This window comes from Schistocerca americana, chromosome 1 (assembly GCF_021461395.2).
Source record: "Schistocerca americana isolate TAMUIC-IGC-003095 chromosome 1, iqSchAmer2.1, whole genome shotgun sequence".
Lineage (NCBI taxonomy): Eukaryota > Metazoa > Arthropoda > Insecta > Orthoptera > Acrididae > Schistocerca > Schistocerca americana.
This window is the reverse complement of record NC_060119.1, coordinates 190,862,696-190,882,261: the sequence shown is the minus strand read 5'-3', so window position 1 is coordinate 190,882,261 and position 19,566 is coordinate 190,862,696. Positions and strand designations below refer to the sequence as shown.

General features: G+C 39.7%; 1 protein-coding gene across 1 annotated transcript in view; it reads left to right on the top strand.

Moving 5' to 3' along the window:
• The first annotated feature begins 1,758 nt into the window (after positions 1-1,758).
• LOC124591012 (cell division cycle 5-like protein) overlaps positions 1,759-19,566 on the top strand; it is a 97,412-nt gene continuing 79,604 nt past the window's right edge. Inside the window, exons 1-2 of the mRNA XM_047131739.1 lie at positions 1,759-1,895; positions 10,536-10,801. Of these exons, the coding sequence (XP_046987695.1) occupies positions 1,851-1,895; positions 10,536-10,801 (311 nt within the window). The 5' untranslated portion in view covers positions 1,759-1,850. The remainder of the gene's footprint in view (positions 1,896-10,535; positions 10,802-19,566) is intronic.

Sequence of the window (19,566 nt, the reverse complement as noted above, 5' to 3'; positions counted from 1 at the left end):
TGTTTTTGTTGTTTGAATTGCACAGACTTTTAATTAGGTTCAGTGCTATGTTCACATAATGTTCATTGAATATATTGGCTACCTGTTGAGCATCTTCTATCACTTTACCCTCACTTTTAATTAGGAAATTATGGGCCTTGGTTTTACATTTTCCTGTGCTAGTGTTTATAACCTTCCAAATCGGTTTTGATTTATTGCTTCCCTTATTAATGTATGAATCATTGATTAGCCTTTTTGCTGCCTGTAAAACTTTCCTATAGACCCTTCTATATTTCCTACAAATGATTTTATTGTTGTATTTATTTTAGCATGTTTGCTTAGGTTTTTAAGGGTGGTAATCTGATTTTTTAATCCCTTGTGTTACCCATCGTTTGTCTTCTCACTGACTTTAATTCTTTTTAACGTGAATGCTACATCATAGCAAAATTTATAATCAGTGAGAAAACTGTCATACTTTTTGTCTACATCATCAGTTTGTTCTATGCCCCATTGCACCCTTTTTAGGATACTATTAAATACCCTTATGTTGTTTGCATTAATAATTCTTCTTTGTACATATTTTTCAGTGACTTTGTACTTCTTATTGTTCTCATTCCTTATAATCATTTTTAAAGCTCTATGGTCAGAGAAGCCTGCATCTGTTACTTCAACATTGTACTCACAGCTTTGTTTGTTAGCAAATATCTGATAAAGTGTTGTTTCAGACCCATCCTAATATCTGGTAATTTCCTGCACTGTAGGTTGCATGTTGTATGTGTTAAACAGATTTAATAATTGTACCTTGTTCTTATTACTTTTGTTAAAATTAATGTTAAAGTCACCAAGAACTATTGTGCATCTTGACCTGCATCTCAATTAATTTAAAAGATCATCTATATAATATAAGAATTGGGTAAAGTCACCAGATGGGGAACTGTAGATGCAAGCAATGATAGTTTGACAGTCTGTAAGTACTACATCAAAAATCTTTTTCTGCCCACTTCACCTTGCTAAGTTTTACCTTCTTAGATTTAACGTTACTTCTAACATAGATGCATACACCACCACATTTATAAGTTTCCCTGCAAAAGTTACTTATTAAATCAAAGTCTGGTATATTTGCTGCATGAATCTGAGTGTCCCGAAACCAGTGCTCACTGATATACAGCACAGAAACCTCCTTAAGATTACAGTTTAAAATAACTTCCAGTTCACACATTTTGTTGCATAGTGCTTGTAAATTCTGATACGCAAAGTGAAGCCATCTAGATACGGTGCACGGCTCACCTCCCTGTGCCCTTCGCTAAGTCAACGACCATTTAATTATCATTCCCTAGTCATGTTCACCGAACAAACGTTCCAAACAACCCTTATTGTGAATGCTGATGGAATAACAGTATGGACTATGGAATATCAATCACATATATATATTTTTTAATGTAAACTGTATGCATACCGGCAAGTCGATTTCACTCAACTAATCCAATTTAATCAACCATTACCAACTCTCCTTCGTAAAAATAATATCGCAACATTAAATCTAATTACAAAATTCTTTGATAAATCCAACCTTATTCTGTAAAACTCGGAAACACCGAGAGCTGGATGTATAGCCTTCAGGCCAATAGTCACAATAAATAAATAAATAAATAAATAAATAAAATGTCACTGAGTGTGCATCACAGTCTAATTAGACTGTGGTGTGCATGTTCTAGTTTGCTTGTACCTGCAAGGTTTGTTTACATCTTCATTCGAAGTTGTTTGCGTTGTTGACATTTGTCAGTTGTTTCTCGAAGGGTGTTTCGTTTGGAAGCGGTGTGAAAGATTTTGTAATTTTACTGTTTGTGTGAAAATTTGATACAACAGCGACCATGCCGCGAATTATGATAAAGGGTGGTGTATGGAGGAACACTGAGGTAAATACTATTTTGAATAATAGTTTCCCGTTACCAGCTACGTTGTTTTGGAACCGAGTGATGCGAAAATCTACATTATGGTACTGACCGTTCATTACACTGCCATACAGCTACAAATTTTTATTTGTGTCATTCATCACTCCAATCCCCCGATATTGAGAAATCTAATTGGAAAATTGTCATTTTTCTTGTTGTTTGTATGTTTGCTACATTGTATTTATCATTCGGGAGACATCTAGTCAAATATATGCTATTAATCAGATAAATTTGATTATTACTCATATATAATAAAGAAAAACAACATATATGCGGGCAGAATCCTTATTTCCTGTTATTAAAGCTGCATGGAATTATTTTTTAGACGTGGCGTAAAGTGGACAACTACTTAAGCCATGGGTTGTGCTTGCTTTGGTAGTAACAGCAGCAAGCTCCCATTGGATTACATTTATGTGACGTGTGATCCAATTCATTTGCTTGATCATTGGCCCCGCAACCCATAATGTAATTCTATGCTGGACTACTTGTCGTGAATTTTATCTTTACCTGCAGTATGCCAGTGGCTGGACAGTTTGGTGGCTTTTCCTCACACACATCAACTATCACTCCAAAATGTCATAACAATCAAATTGGGGAGTAGTCGAAAATAATAAGTAGGCCTATAGTTGTAACACCAACTCATTAAAATAATTTCTTGCATTTAGCCAACACATAACAAGATATTTCTTATTAAAAATTTTTTTCGACATGGCACTTAGCAACCAAACGACAGTGTCATCAAAAAACGTTGACCAATGAATACAATAAAATTAAAAACCATTCGGTAAACAAAGATACCCATCTTCCCACCAATTCCCCATCCCCCCCCCACACACACACTGTAGACATTTTTTCACAGTAAATACCAGTAAAACCTGAATCAGTTAAAAAAAATGGAAACACTTCTATCAAAATAAACAAAACAAAAACAGACAAACATTAATATTTTCATTCCCCCCCAAATCCACCCTAAGCTGTCCCCATCCCAGTAGACCCCTAAAAATACTACAGCAACATCCCAATCCAGAAATACTAAGCTACTTAACCAAACCCATCCCAACAACCCCCACCCCTCAAATTCAACTACTAATCTTCGGTCTGTACATTTTCTTAATAAGTTTTTACTCATTATGAAATGCACAGCAACTGTCAGACAAACTCTTCTACCAGTAGTACTTATCTCAACGAATCCACAAGGTAGATGTGTGCATTTTGCACCTTCTCAAAACAGATTTAACCGCCACCTCCCCCCCTTCCCCCCTCCCCCCCCCCCTCTCCAGTGCCCTTCTGTTATGTTAGTGCAAGTCCCAGTCTTGCAACTTTTAAAGTCTGGTCTATTATTTGCCATCAAATGTTGTTACACACGTTTCCCCAAATCTATGTAAAGTACAAAAGAATCACAAATAATATTTGACTCTATCTCATTTCAGCGTAGTCCTCCAATCACCCTTATTGTTCTTTTCCTGACCGCCTTAAAAATACTCTGAACTACCTCACTTCCTAGAAAGGATGGCACGCTGCTGCCAGGTCCCCAAAAAAACTTTCCCATTCATAACTTTCTCAGATACTGATTCATCAATTTCAGCAACATCTGGACTCTAGTCTACGCTTATAGTTAATGAAGTCAGAACACATTTATATACAAAATAATTAACAGTCACTAACAAAGCACTCACTAATGTCCTCTTGGGCAAAAAAACACAGTGACAAGTGATGATAAAATCTTCCAGCATAAATTTTCATATCAACTATAACTTAATTCAACCTTCAACTGTTGTGTATAAAAGTTGGATCCATAGTGTCTCATCAAACAGAATAACTTGTTTACTAGCAACAACACAACCAACAATTTTCCAGACATTGAAATGATGTACTAAAGAGTGTCCCCACATGTTACAAAAAATCTTATCATCTATTACATTTGAAATATGTCACTCATAAATGGCAACACACACTTCAAGGTCATTACATTATGAGTAAAAAAAGCTGATGATCAATACTGAAATTTCAGATGGGGAAAGGTCTCTTCTAAAGAGAAAACAATTTATTTTAGGTTTTATTATTGAGCTTTAAGGACCTACAGGCATAATCCGTATCACTTCAAGCAGGGGTGTTACCATCATAGTCTTGGATGTTGTTGAATTTGGCGTATGTTAAGTAAGTAATAAACACGTATTTTTTTCCAGAATGAGATTTTCACTCTGCCAGGAAGTTTCACGTGTTTTTTTGTTTTGTCCGATAAATTCCTGCCTTGAGATACTGGCCTCCAAAGATGACACTGCGAACACCATTTTGAAGATGTGAATTATGAAAAAAAATTAAAATGGTGTATCTCTGGAACAGTTCTAGTTATTTTGTTGGTTTTTTTATTTGAAAGATAATTGCTTTATGCTTACAAAGAAATCCATCATTTTGACTTCTCTGTCAAAGTTTTTTCACTGTAGCGTTCTGAACTTTTTTTTTATAATTTACAGAAAAAAAATTGAAAAATGCCAAACCACAAAAATTTGATTTTTTTTTCCTGTTGATTAGTACCACATAGTTCTACATTCCCTGAAAAGGAGAGATTTCACTTTTAAGTTGGACACATTCTATTTTTTAACTTGTCTTCACTGGAATTGTTTCTTACTTATTTCTTTGTTACAATGTTTATTTCTATTTTCTTTATTGCAGTTATTTCTTATCACTTTGTTTGTTGCAGTTATTTCATTTCACTGTCATTGTTGCAGATATTTCTTACACTTTGTTGTAGTTTCTTGTCAGTTTGTTGGTCGTGATTGTTCATTGCAGGTTTCTGTATTGTAGTTTTTCAGTGCTAATTTGTTTACTGAAGAGGCTTCTAAGAAATCTGAGACAATCCAATGAGTTCTGTGTTTTAGTGAGGGTTTTGCCAGTTGACACAGTTGCAGTGTGTTTTGAGAGGACTGTTTGAAATGTCTTCTTACTGGGGTCACAGGAGAGTGAAGTGTGCTGACTATTTGGGAAATACGGAAATGTCCGATCCCACCCATCTGCTTTGACCCAAGACGTCACAAATATGGCGGAAACAACCATAAACCACGATTCCAATATGGCGCATATAAAGTCGTTACGTACACATTATGGGGACGAAAGTACATCGAAAAACAAACACACACACGTTCCACAAAAAGCCTAATGACACTAACAGGACAAGCGCGGGAAATAGGGTTTTTTTGGGTGGGGACAAACTAAATATAAACAAATTTAGACACCCACCCCCATACAAAACCACACAAAACGACGAAAAAACTGACATCACAAAACTCCCCAAATACCACTAAACACAATATCATCTGGAATCAGACACTTCCCTTGACCTATATAGTTCAACAGCAGCTCCCGATCCCATAAATTAGGATCTAACACTTCCCTTGACCTATATAGCTAAAAAACATCTCCCGATACCAATACCAACATTCACAGCCACACATTGGGATCGAACACTGCCCTTGACCTGTTATCCTTACGGCATCTCCACATACAGCCGTCCCTGGTCCGAGACGCCGGAACTTTAAGTAAGCCTCATTTCTTCACGACATACTGAACACTTCACGACTTCATCCAAACACCCGAATACTTGAAGAAATTTTATTAGAGACGATGTACTGTCCCCCATCATAGCTGACAACCGAAAACTGTTGACCCTGTCAGTCATATGCATACCTACCAAAGACATAAAAAAAGCACTTTACCAAAATTCACAAATGACGCCACACTCGCAAATTAAACCAAAAACATCACCTAACGCATCACCTAACACACCACCAGAGAGCACCACCGATCGCATCAAAACGACACCTACAAACACGCCACTCTCACAAACTAAATTCCGTGCCGTCGTGACGTCACACACCACAACAGCCTTACGTCACGGGCCAAAGCCGACGAGTGGGATCGGACGCTTCGGTCGACCCACTATTTGCATATCCATAAAAGAGTGATATATAAGACAAACAAAGAAACATACTTTGTTCAGGTTGGGAATAAGTGTTTTCATTCAAAGACTGTTTCAAAGTGAAGATGTTTGCAGTGACAACTTTTCGTGTTCTAAATGTTTTGACAGAATAACGTCAATGGTAGTATCTAAACAAGGTGAAGCCTCCCATGGTGCAGATAATGCAAATTTTGCATCAATAGAGGAAGAATTAAATAACCTAAATCAGTCAACTACAGAGGCAGGTATTAGTCCTGTTAAGGAACTGTGGTCAGTGAAGTCGAGTCATAAGCACCATGAATCAAGAAAGTGCAGAGAAATTGCTAAAGCACACTACAGCAAAACTGACCACACTCTTCAAAATAGAAATTCCATCTTCAGAAGAAAATTGCCTGAAATTTTTCACAAATATCAATTCAGCTGTTGAATATTGTGCATCCTACAGTGAAAAGGTGCAAGTTTTAACTATTATTCCAGAGACATTTTCAAAGAAACCAATTTTGAACCACATTCCATCATATCAAAGTACATGGTAGACAAATCAATAAATGTAAGGTCTGTAAAAAGGGTCTTTGGAAGACCATATCCCTATTACGGTCATCCTGAAGAAGCAGCTGAAGTTGAGATAGTGCAATCATTTTATCTGGAAGATAAATGGGACTCTTCTTGCCAGAGTGCCAACATAAAAGACACTATAACTGTAACAATTGAAGGTCAAAAGTTGTGAAAGCGGAGAGGTACATGACTTGCAGTATTAAAGGAACTTTTGCAATTTATAAGAGCAACTATACAACTTCTCATATTGGAAGATCAAAATTTTATGCACTGTGACCTAAGTGGGTAGGTCCATACCCACCTAGACATGTCTGTTTATGTGTGTACTGTGCAAATTTTGAACTTTGTGTGGTAACTTTGAAGAACTTATTGGAGCATGTGACATATGACAACTTGATTGGGCGTGTGAAGTCATTAGTAGTCTGTGACGTAAAGTGAGAGACTTGTCTGTTTCAAGAATGTGGTGACTGCCCTGGAAAGGGAGGACTGTCTTTACAGACCCTTGGCCTGGAAGACATAGCATTACTCAAAGTGATGGGCGAAATCATATTGCACACACTTTAAAGAGCAAGAAAGAAGAAATTTCATTTGTGTGGCCAATGCCTCAGAAACAGCAGGATAATAATCAAATTCACAACCTGAGAAGGGGGATGTTTGAGGTGTGTGTGTATGACTGTGAGTTGTGGATTCTGGAGATTATAGACACCAGTTATGAGTTAAACGAAATTGTAGTGAATATTATGGTACCACATGGACCAGGTGCCGGACACAAGTTTCCAGCTGAAGGACAGCAACAATGCCAACAGTGCTCAGTTCCTGTTCACATTGTTTTGAAGATTGTAAGTGCTCCAGTTCCTATTGGTTCAACAGAAGGGCATCACTCTGGATCAAAGGAAGATACTGAAGCAGTGGAACACAGTTTTAGTTCATAGACTGGCTAATTTCAATACAAAACAGAGTGCACAGAAGTTGTATGAATTGAAACCTTTTTAAGTTTTTGGACCTTTCACATACATTTTGAAACTATTTAAAATGTTTGAAAAATGGGCCTCTTACTCATCTTTCAAAACTAAAATTGTGTTAAAGAAGGCTAGGCTTAGATTTTTATGAGCCTGTTATGCGATAATGTGGTAATCAAACGTGACGGTTTGCCTACTTTATTTCTTCGTTGATCGTCCTTGGTGTCAACTTACTGCATTGCTACACTGGCTGGAAAATGGGGTGTGGAAGTACAGAACTGACTGCTTTAAATGATGTAGCCGACAGGTGCACATTTGGGTTTAATGGAAACGTCCGATTCTGCCCGTCTGCTTTGACCAGTGACGTCACCAATATGGCGGAAACGACCATTCACAACTACTCCCATATTGTGACTATGACGTCATTACTTAAACGTGACAACACAAAAATAAATCGAAAAACCATCAAATACATATTCCTCCAAAAATATAATGAAACCAACGGGACAGGTGGGGGAAATTGGGGTTTTTTGGGTGGGTACAAACTAAAAATAAACGCGCACCACTAAACCAAACGACAAAAACGATAAAATAAAACAACCACAACCTTCCCAAAATCAACTAAAAACAACATCCACTGGAATCGAACACTTCCCTTGAACTCTGTAGGTCAACAGAAACTACCGAGACCAAATCATGAAACTCAAAACTAAAACCTGTCCACAATCATCACTACCTCAAAAAACACAACAAACCAACAAAATTCGAATCGAACACTTCCTTCATTTTAACATATGCTAATTTCAATAATATCCGAGATTATGAAAGTAAGATTTTTTCCTAGCCTGCCTGAATTGATATGGCTATGCCTATATAATAAGCCGAGGAAAAACAGTTCGTTGCAGTATTGATTGAGTCACAGCAACCAGACTCTGAACTGGGTAGTGTCCCTATTACAGTAAAAGGGGATTAACTGACGTGTTTCAAAGTACGTTGCCAACTCATGTGCAAACTGACGTCTTTCAACTCAGCATAGTCCTCAGGCTGCAATACAGATATGTCTAAAATTTCATATTCACATTTTTTGGCGTCATCAACGCACAACCAAACTGTCAGACCTCAGGTTGTGCTACTGATAAGTCCGTCAGCACAACTTACTTTCCAAAAATTAATATAGATGCAAAAGAAATACTGTCATTATTCTGTTGTCTTCCTCATTTTTCGTATATGGCATCACACACCATATTATCATTGCATTACAGGATGAAGCCAACATACTGTAGGTTTGCTTGATCCATAAAAGGTACAGAATCACATGATAAGAAACAGAGAGAGGGAAATTTTATATAGAAAAAGCATCAGCTGGTTACTCATGGTGGTCCTGTGGTTTTACTTTTACAGAAACAGAACTGGTGCGCCAATTTTTTGATCTTTTACAAATTGGTCTGTTGTTTCTATGAAGAGGAAATGAGTAAACACAAGAGAACTACTGAAACTGTTAGTGTAGACAGTTATGTGAGAATAGACAGAAAATGAAAATGACAGTGAACGAGATGTAGATAGAAATATTAGTTGTGGACATAAGAGTATAGACTTTTCTCAATAATTTACTCTGTTGTTCTGGAAGGGGAAACAGCTCCCATATTGACAGGCAAGCTAGTAAAAATTTCTGCGAACATATTGCAGGTTGAAGAAGATAGTTTCCAGAAAGAGAAGCAGGGCGCTGAAATGAGTTATGTCATCTCAAGAGCACAAGGGGATTAAGAGCATGGTGGTGGGTTGTTTTAAGCTGTAATGTATGGGAGAAATTGCCTGATAGAAATAAGAAATTTTCAACGTTATTTCCTCTTGTTGATTACTAAACTTATATAATAAGGATAAACTGTTCTCCGAAGCAAGGAGATCAGTTGTTGGAAATTCGTTGAAGGCAATCAGTACAAAGTGTGGGTGAGAATCATAAGTGAGCCAGCCGTATACTTGTAATGTTGATGGAAGCAGAAAGACAAAACACAGATATGCCACCAGATGATAACCATTCTCGATTGTGGGGTTGGAAAATAGTTGTCTACACTCCCTGGTATGATAGCAGGAGAGAGAGAGAGAGAGAGAGAGAGAGAGAGAGAGAGAGTGAGTGTTATGGTGAAAGGCTATTGTAATGGCCAAGGACATATGACACTTGTTTCCAAAACATATTTTTTTGTGTTTGACTAAGTCATCCAGGAAGAAGACATTGGGCTCATATTTGAAGAGTGTTAGTCAAATCGTCCTCTAGCTATCAAAATTTAAGTTTTCCATTTGTTCCTAAATATCTTAAGGAAAATGCTGGGGTGGTTTCTTTAAAAAAGGGCACTGCTTATTTACTTCCTCAGTCTCAATTTGTGCTCCATCTTGAAAGGCTTTAACATCGGTGGGATGTTAAACCTTAATCTTCCTTTGTTCCAGTGCCAAGGAAGAAGGTGAGTGAGAAATGTTTCCTTCTATTGTCAGCGTAGTTGCACTTCAAATTTTCAACGAACTCAGCATGTTAATGAACTCAGACATTGCTAACTTCAGCACCCTGTGGGCTACAGTCACACTGCTATGAAGTGTGTTCAAATGTGAGCAAAGTTAAATTTGTTTTTGTATAAATATGATATTGACAGAATAATAAGTGGAAGGGCACTTCTTTACATCGTTCTTGAGATAAATTTATAAATGGTAATAAAATAGTAACACGTCAGTGGGTGGACATATCTTTAGGTAATAAGCAGTAGGCCTACAGTTCCTGTAACTGTTCACTTTACTTGTCTTAGAATGAAAGTTAATGAGTAATGGGTTATAAAAATTACATCTTCTGTAGAGTGACTTTTGAACATAACACTGGCGATACAGCAAATATATTTTGTTAATGTGATCAGTAATTAGGGATAAATCGTTGAAAATTTGATGTGTTGACACATGCAAAACATCCTGTGCGCCGCTTTAGAAAGTGAGCTTGTGATCCTGCAAAGCTTGTGATCCTGTAAACCATTGTTGACTACTACTTTTGGAAACTGTGTTGTTTGTAAAGCTGGGTAGTATGTTTAACTATGTAGTAGATTTGAACTATATTAAATGACAAATTAATATTTGCTAATCTTACATTTTTTCTTGTAGGATGAGATTCTGAAAGCAGCGGTTATGAAATATGGGAAAAACCAGTGGTCTCGTATTGCATCACTGTTGCACAGAAAATCGGCGAAACAGTGTAAGGCTCGGTGGTATGAGTGGCTTGACCCAAGCATAAAAAAGACTGAATGGAGCCGAGAAGAAGATGAAAAGCTGTTACATTTAGCAAAGCTAATGCCCACTCAGTGGAGGACTATTGCACCAATAATTGGGAGAACAGCAGCACAATGCCTCGAAAGATATGAATATCTCTTGTAAGGAAATCTTACTTTAGTTATATGACAGTGTCAAAAAAGAATCAATTTCTCTTTACACTATTCAGTATTTAGCTGCCTACATCACATTATGATTTTGTCATGTTAAATAGTGACAAAACAGGAGACTTGGGATATCACCTGTTAGCTTTGTACCATCAGATCATCAGGATGACGCATACTCCTGTGTCAAGCTTATGTAATATGGCGATCTTGATGTCACTCATTACACATACGGACAGACACAAATAGTACAAAAAATATTGTAGTGCAGAAATAATACATAACTAATGCAACAACCACAGGAATTAGAGGGGTTTGGATGGGGACAAACTAAATATAAGACAATTCCAATAATGAAGACATACCAAAACAAATTACTGAAGCAAAAATCAAGTCCTCCGTAATGAACAGTACACAGTACCTTAAAAAAAAAAAAAAAAAAAAAAAAAAAACTGAAAAAGCTGGTATTAGATATTTCGCTTGAGCTATATAGCCCATCTATGAAGGGCATGATACCAAAACACACACAAATAGCGCCAAAACCCAGTACCAGAAATTTCACCTGACCAATATAGCACAAACGAAATCTATGATAGAAAATCACATTCAGCTCAACAATTTTGGTATCTGATACTTTACATATACAACTAAAACAATGTGTGTGGTACCACAAAATCAAAACTTGTCATGCAACTATTATGGAAAACCTAACCTTAGCAGTCTACATATAACTAACTCCATCATATCTACAACCACAATCCAAATGTCATAAAACACCAGTTCCAGTATACAAGAATACACAGTTATGCACGTATGTACATGCACACACATACATACCATACATACAACAAATATGGACAGCAACAACAAAAAAAGAACAGAAATATGTTCTTGCAACCAGTCAGCTGACACGCAAGTCTAGCAATCTAGTGATAATAAAAATACAACACAATCTCTCAAATGGCTAACCTAGATTTCTCAAAAAAGAAACCTTTCTGGATAGAATGCCCTACATTGTACCACAGATAAAAACCACATGTTCTGATCCATTATGCGAGATGCAGCAGCTGTGGTCAATGTCATACTTTCTCCACAAGTGTTACACTTCACACACTCAACAATTAAACCAAAGAAGTGTAGGAATTTAGTCATGATTGTCATGTTCTCCCCTATTGCGGCGTACCGGGACCTACTCATCAAACTTTGTCATTGTATCTGTAACTAACAAAAACCAATATCATTCGCATAAACAAAGCTCAAGAAATCCAGTTAATCACTTACAGTACTCACAATAAATTTAGAAACATAACCATCTCACATAATGAGCACCACTGCATACCCTAACATGCTTTTTGCAAACCTGATCCCTTTCAAATATGTATGCAGCGCCACCAAGATGTCACACACCATAACACAATTATGTCATAGGTTAAAGCAGACAAGTGGTTTCATAAATGTAGATTGATCCAAAGTAGTTACATAACACCATAAAGTTTGGTCAGTAGCTTCTTGGCACTGAACAGAAATTTTAATTAATCATGTTATTAAATGAGATGTTCCCAATAGAGAGCTGGATATTCATTCCATAAATTAAGCTGTGAGCAATACAGATTTTTAAAAGTTTATAAAATATGCAAGCTGTTACCTAAGACAATAGCTTGATTTCTGAAGTGTGATTTTGTTTGTTCGTTTATGTTTGCATATAAGGAGGAAAAAGAATAACCAATTAATGATACAGATAGAGCAAAGTATTGAATTCTAGCTTGTGAAAGTTATTGAGAATTATCTTGTTTCCTCGTCTCCATCTTAGCGTAAGTGCTCAAATGACAGATAATGTGGTAAATAGTAGAAGTAAAGGTAACAGCACGCTGTATAATTGAGGCATTGAGTGGTTGATAGGCACGTAATCGAAACAAAAAACAATGCTTAACTTTCACATGATGTCATACTGAGCTAACACACACACAATTGAACATGTTGCTAGAGTTGTTGGGGTACCTGTATGATTCTATATTGATTGTGAAGAGGAATACACACTGTTTGTATCAGCAATTACTCACATTTCACCAGAACTAAAAAATAATTGGAGAAAGGCCAACTTTCATGAAGGGCCACTAATCAGGTATGCAAAACTATAGGCTTAGATTGATGACCACATCTCTGTAGAATTATGGAACAAGTTTTATGCTTGCATGTTAGCACTTTTCTCCTCCTTAGACCTCAACATAGATTGTTAATTCAGTGGGACTATGTTTCTTTTCTTCCTTAAGGTGTTTGACATAGTTCTGCTCTGTCACCTATTGAAAAGAATTCAGCCTTATGGAATGTGTGGCTGTGATTTATGACTTGCTACTTGATGTAACCTGAATGATAATGTCAGAAGCTCTAGAAGACTGTTTGCTGTTAGTGCTATTGGATATAAGCAGGTTTCAGTGCTAGAAAATTGTAGTGGAGCGTAGGAAGACATGTAGATGTTCAACACTTGATACAGGACCAAGCAGTTGACATTCAGCTCAAAAAATGTAACATATTGTGTGTAAATAATGAAGATGTTGAGTCGTAGACAGGCACAACAAAAAGACTGCTAAACAAGTAAACTTTCAGCCAAAAAGTTTTCTTCTAAAGTAGGTAAAAAAAAAAAAACACACACACACACACACACACACACACACACACACACACTTTACATACTTGGTTATCAGTCTTTTTATTGTGCCTGTCTGTGGCTTAACATCTCCACCATATGGTAAGTAGCAGTCTATCCTTTTCATAATAGAAACAGTAACGGGTATTAAATACTTAGAAGTGTGTATCCATGGCATTTTAAAACGGAATAACCCCAGAATGAGATTCATTTGAAGAGTCCAAAGAAAATATAAGCACTTGTGAAGGAGGTAGCTTACAAAACTGTCATTTGGGGGATTATAGATACTGTCTTGTCAGTATTGACCATCACCAGATGTGATCATTACAGGGGATAGGGATGAGCCTAAAAAGGACAGAGTATTTCATAGCAGTTGCATTTTCCAGTACATCTACTACATTATGTGTTATCTAAATTGAAGGTAGAAGTGTGAGAGAGTTTCAGAAATGTTTGTCCAACTCTTCAGCTTGTGTGCATGTAAGAAGGCAGTTGTGTGATGCTTTCTGTACAGAGAGAAATAGAGAACACCCTGTGGCATTGCCAGTGTGCTATCTCTCCCTGGTAGCTGGCAGTGCTGGGCTAAGAACCACACTGGGTCACTGTATCTGCTACTGACCTTCCCTAGAAAAATTTATATGCTTGGAAAGCTATCGCTGTCACTTGTTACTGCAATGCTTCACGAGTTTCCTTTATGCTGCCAATTAATGCTACAGTGGTGAAATACCCTCATCATGCTTAGTCTAACAAAAACCAGCACTAAATATTCTACAAATGCCATGAAATACATACACAGAAGACATGGGCAGAATACATTATTCTTTGATGCAGCATGTGGTACACTTCTTAGTGCACTTTGCGTCACCACCAGCCTTCTCATGTACATGCGAATGTAGTGGCAGATGCTGCAAGAGACACACAATAGATCACAAAGAGGTACCACTAAGGTTCTGAGAGTAGATATTCCAAGAAGAGTCAGACAACACTTTATTCCTGCTATGCATACCTCATAAAATAACTTAGTCAGAGTAATGTGAGCTCACATGGCTGTTCACCAAGAGTAATTTTTCTTTTGGACCATTTGAGAGGGAAGTGGATGGGAGGATAGAAGTGGTACAAAAACTACAAGGCTATTTTGGCATGTAGATGGCTTAAAATGTATTTAGTTTTTTCAGTGATTATGTTGCTGGCCATCCAGAAATGCTGCCTGTGTGAGAAAATCAATCAAAAAAACACACACACACACACACACACACACACACACACACACACACACACACGCACGCGCGCGCAACTGACACATGACCACAGTCTCTGGCTGCTGAGGCCAGATTGCAAGCAGCAGCGCATGACGGGTGAAGCAAACTGGGTGGTGGGAGTAAAGAGGAGGCTCGGGCGGGGAAGTACGGATAGCAGGGTACGGGTGAGGGACCGTAAAATGCTGAATGTGGCAGTGTACAGGGACGAAGTGGGAGAAGGTAGGGCAGCCAGATGCAGTATGAAGTTACATGGTGGACAGAGGGGGGGGGGGGGGGGGCAGTGGAAAAGGAGAGAAGTAAAAAGTCTGTGGGTGCACTGGCGGAATAGAGGGCTGTGTAGTGCTGGAATGGGAACAGGGAAGTGGGTAAAGAACAATGGCTAACAAAGGTTGAGACCAGGAGGATTATGGAAATATAGGATATATTGTAGGGAGAGTTCATACCTGTGCAATTCAGGAAATCTGGTGTTGTTGTGAAGGTTCCAGATGGCACAGGTTGTGAAGCAGTCATTGAAGTGAAGAATGTTGTGTTGGGCAACGTGCTCAGTAACTGGGTTGTCCAGTTCTTTCTTGGTCGCAGTTTGTCAATGGCCATTCATGTGGACAGACAGTGTGTTGGTTGACATGCCCACACAGAATGCAGCACAGTGGTTGCAGCTTAGCTTGTAGGTCACATGTCTAGTTTCACAGGTAGCCCTGCCTTTCAAGGGATAGGTGATGATTGTGACCGGACCAGAGTAGGTGGTGGTGGGAGGATGTATGGGACAGGTCTTGCATATAGGGCTATTAGAAGGATAGGGACCATGAGGTAAGAGATTGGGAGCTGGAGTTGTGCAGGGATGGACAAGGATGTTGTGTAGGTTCAGTGGGCAGGAGAATATCACTGTGGAGGGGTGGTAAGGATAGTGAATAGGACATTCTTCATTTCAGTTGCTTCAATCCTGGGTGGTATTGAGTCATGGGGGAATGCTCCTATGTGACCAGACAGTGGGACTTGGGGAGATGGTGGGTGTGTGGAGAGATAAGGCGTGGGAAATCTGTTTCTGTACAAGGTTGTTAGGGCAATTACAGTGTGTGAAGGCTTCAGTGAGACCCTTGGTATGTTTTGAAAGAGACTGCTTGTCACTACAGATAGAACAGCTATGGATACAGTTGATACGTTTGGTATGGATGTAGGTACTGATGCATCCATCTTTGAGGTGGAGGTTAACATTGAGGAATTTGGCTTCTTGGGAACCAGGTGAAGTGAATAAGGGAGAAGGTGTTGAATTCTGGAGGAATATATATAGGGTGTCTTCACCCTTGATCCAGATCATGAAGATGTCAACAATGAATCTGAAACAGTTAAGGGTTTTGGGATTATGGGTAGCTAGTAATGATTGCTCTAGATGGACCATGAATAGGATGGCACTATATGGTTGCCCATAGTTATACCCTGGATTTGTTTGTAGGTGAGGCCTGCAAAGGAGAAGGTGTTGTGGGTGAGGATATAGTTGATCAGGGCGTCTCGGAAGCAGGCTGTAGGTTTGGAATCCGTCAGACATTGGGAGAGGTAGTGTTCAGTAGCAGCAAGCCCATGGACAATAGGGATGTTAGTGTAAAGGTAGCTGGCATTAATAGTGACGAGCAGGGCACCATGTGGTAAAGGAACAGGAAATGTGGGGAGTCGGTGGGGGAAATGGTTGGTATTTTTAAATAGGAGTGTAGGTTGCAGGTAATAGGCTAAAAATGTTAGTTTACACTAGCTGAGGTTCTCTCAGTGCAGGCGCATTAATCAGCCACAATGAGGTGCTGTGGGTTCCTGCACTTCAGGAAGCATGTGGAAGGAAGGATTGCGGGGGATGGTAGGGTGAGGAGAAAGATGGATTCACGAAGAGGTTCTGGGATGGACCTTATGATTTAAGGAGATACTGGATATCCTGATGGATTTCTGGAATGAGGTCACGGTGGCAGGGTTTGTGGGTGGATGACTCTGACAGCTGGCAGATGCTGCATCTGTTGTGAGTAGCAGTCTCTCTCGAAATATACCAAGGCTGAGGCCTTCCCAGACTGTAATACACCCCCCCCCCCCCACCCCCCTTCCCCCAACCTTGTACAAAAATGGATTTTTCATACTTTATCTCTACAGTCACCTACCACCCCCCAGAGTCTCACCATCCGGGCACAGAGGAGTGCCGGCCGGGGTGGCCGAGTGGTTCTAGGTGCAACAGTCTGGAACCGTGCGACCGCTACGGTCGCAGGTTCGAATGCTGCCTCGGGCATGGATGTGTGTGATGTCCTTAGGTTAATTAGGAAGGTTAATTAGGTTTAAGTAGTTCTAAGTTCCAGGGGACTGATGACCTCAGAAGTTAAGTCCCATAGTGCTCAGAGCCATTTGAACCACAGAGGAGCATTCCCCTCATAATTCAGCGCTACCCAGGACTGGAGCAACTGACTCACATTCTCTGCCTGGGTTTCGACTGCCTCTCATTGTGCCATGAGATACAGAATATCCTACACACTGTCCTTCCCACCCGTCCCACAGTGGTATTCTGCCGCCCACCGAACCTACACAATATCCGTGTCCATCCCTACACAATCCCTTGCTCCCAACCCCTTGCCTCATGGCCCATATCTCTGTAATAGGCCTACATGCTGTCCCAGACATCCTCCTACCGCCACCTACTCCAGTCCAGTCTCAACAGCACCTGTCCCATGAAACACAGGGCTACATACAAGACCAGCCATGTGATCTACAACCACATCTGGAACCACTGTGCTGCATTCTATGTGAGCTTAACAACCAACGAGCTGTCTGTACACATGAAAGGCCACCAACAAACTGTGTCCAAGAAACAGCTGGACAATCCAGTTGCTGGACACGCTGCCCAGCATGATGTTTTTTTCAATGACTGCTTCACAGCCTGTGCCATCTAGAATAGACCCTTCCCGCCAACACCAGCTTTTCTGAATTGCACATGTGGGAACCCTCCTTACAGTATAATCTACATTTCCATAACCCCTCCAGGTCTCAACCTTTGTTAGTCATTGTCTCGTATCCACCTATCCCCTACCCTGTTCCCATTCCAGCCTACACAGCCTTCTATTCCACCAACGCACCCACAGTCTTTTTACATCTCTCCTTTTTCACAACCCCCTTCTACCCACCATCTAACCTCCCTACTGCATCTAGCTGCGCTACCCTCTCCCCACCTCGTTCCTGCATGCTCCCACAAGCAGTACTGTACTGTCCCCCACCCCTGGCCTCTTATCCCTCAACCTCCCTGCCCCAGCCTCCTCCTTACCCCCATCACCCTGTTAGTTTCTCCTATCATGCACTGCTGCTTGCAGCCTGGTCTTGGCAGCCAGAGAGTGTGGTCATGTGTGTGTGTGTGTGTGTGTGTGTGTGTGTGTGTGTGTGTGTTTTGTCTAATTCTGATAAAGGCCTGTTTTGCCGAAAGCTTTGTTTGACAGTCTTTTCGTTGTGCCTATCAGCGACTGAGTGTCTTCACTATAAGGTGGGTAGCAACTATCCTTTTCATAACATTTTCATTATTCTGTACTGGATTTTCCATTGTTTGATTTTGCCTTGTGGCTTTTCTTCCAACTTGTAACCCAATGCTGTTTCCCTTTGTAACTATTTTTCAATACATGACTGTACTCAGTGTCTGTCCTTTTTTCTCCTACCACCTACCAAACCGCACTATACACTCTACTTATGAGCCACAGTGTGTTAACCATCTCGGCTATGTGCAACGGATTGCTACAGGACCACTCTTAATGTTGGTGCAGCATCTCGTGTCCTAGACCATCAAATTGATCACTCTTATTGCGACACACTTTTGTATTTTTGGGTATTATTTTCTGTGCCTTCCTGTGGCATATGAAGTTGTATCCCACCCTACCAACCCCTCCCCCACACCCACACTCCTTCTCCTCTCTATTCCAGTTTCCGCACATACTAACTTCATGTAGTCTGGTCACAGGTGCCAACTCCCTTCTTCACACTCATCCACTAACAGACCAGCAACCCACATTACAATCTTTTTATATATTTTTTTCTTTAATTCAAGATGTTTTCATATTAATTTCAGTTGGTTTTTGCCGTTCACTATTGGCTCACTCCCTCAGATTTCATCTGGTTTTCCCATACTTCACCTACTTAACCCTTTTCATAATTTTTGCCATGTTTTTGGTGTATTTTTGCGAATTTTGTGGACTTATTTCTATTTTATTTACATATTTTTCGCATTTTTATCCTCCACCAGGAAACCCTACTCCTCCCATCTGTGTCAATACAAAAAGTTTCCCTGTTCCTAGCCAGAACCCAGTCTCACATACTGTTCTTGCATTGTTGGTTGGTTGGCTCATGGAATCCCCCCCCCTCTGCACCCCCCCCTCTCTCTGGTCTTACCATCAAATTACCCATCACCAGCTGCAACCCCTCCTTCCACAGTGAACTCCATCTGTTCAGATTCTTCGAGTCCTTAATCCTCACCAACATCGTCCTGCAAAACCATATCAGTCAGGGCCAAACTTCCTTGCAGTACCTCCCCTCCATCCATGAAATTCTACTACTATGCAATTCTAAATTCCTGGATCTCATATCACCCAGTGAAACTCTCGCCCTCCCGGAACTAGAGTTACGTGCACAATGCCACATCAAAAAACTCTCCACCATATTCACTTTCTACTCCCACTTTGGACTACTATTATCCATCACCTCTACAACAACCTCCAAACCTCCCTCACATCCCCCATAGCTGACAAACCCTGACTTGCAGACCTACTACATTTGCCCCAACCTCAAAATCTTCCTCCTGCAACAATGCAGAATCCAGAATCTAAAAAGACCTTTCCTCCAAAAGCATCTGTCCCATAGAC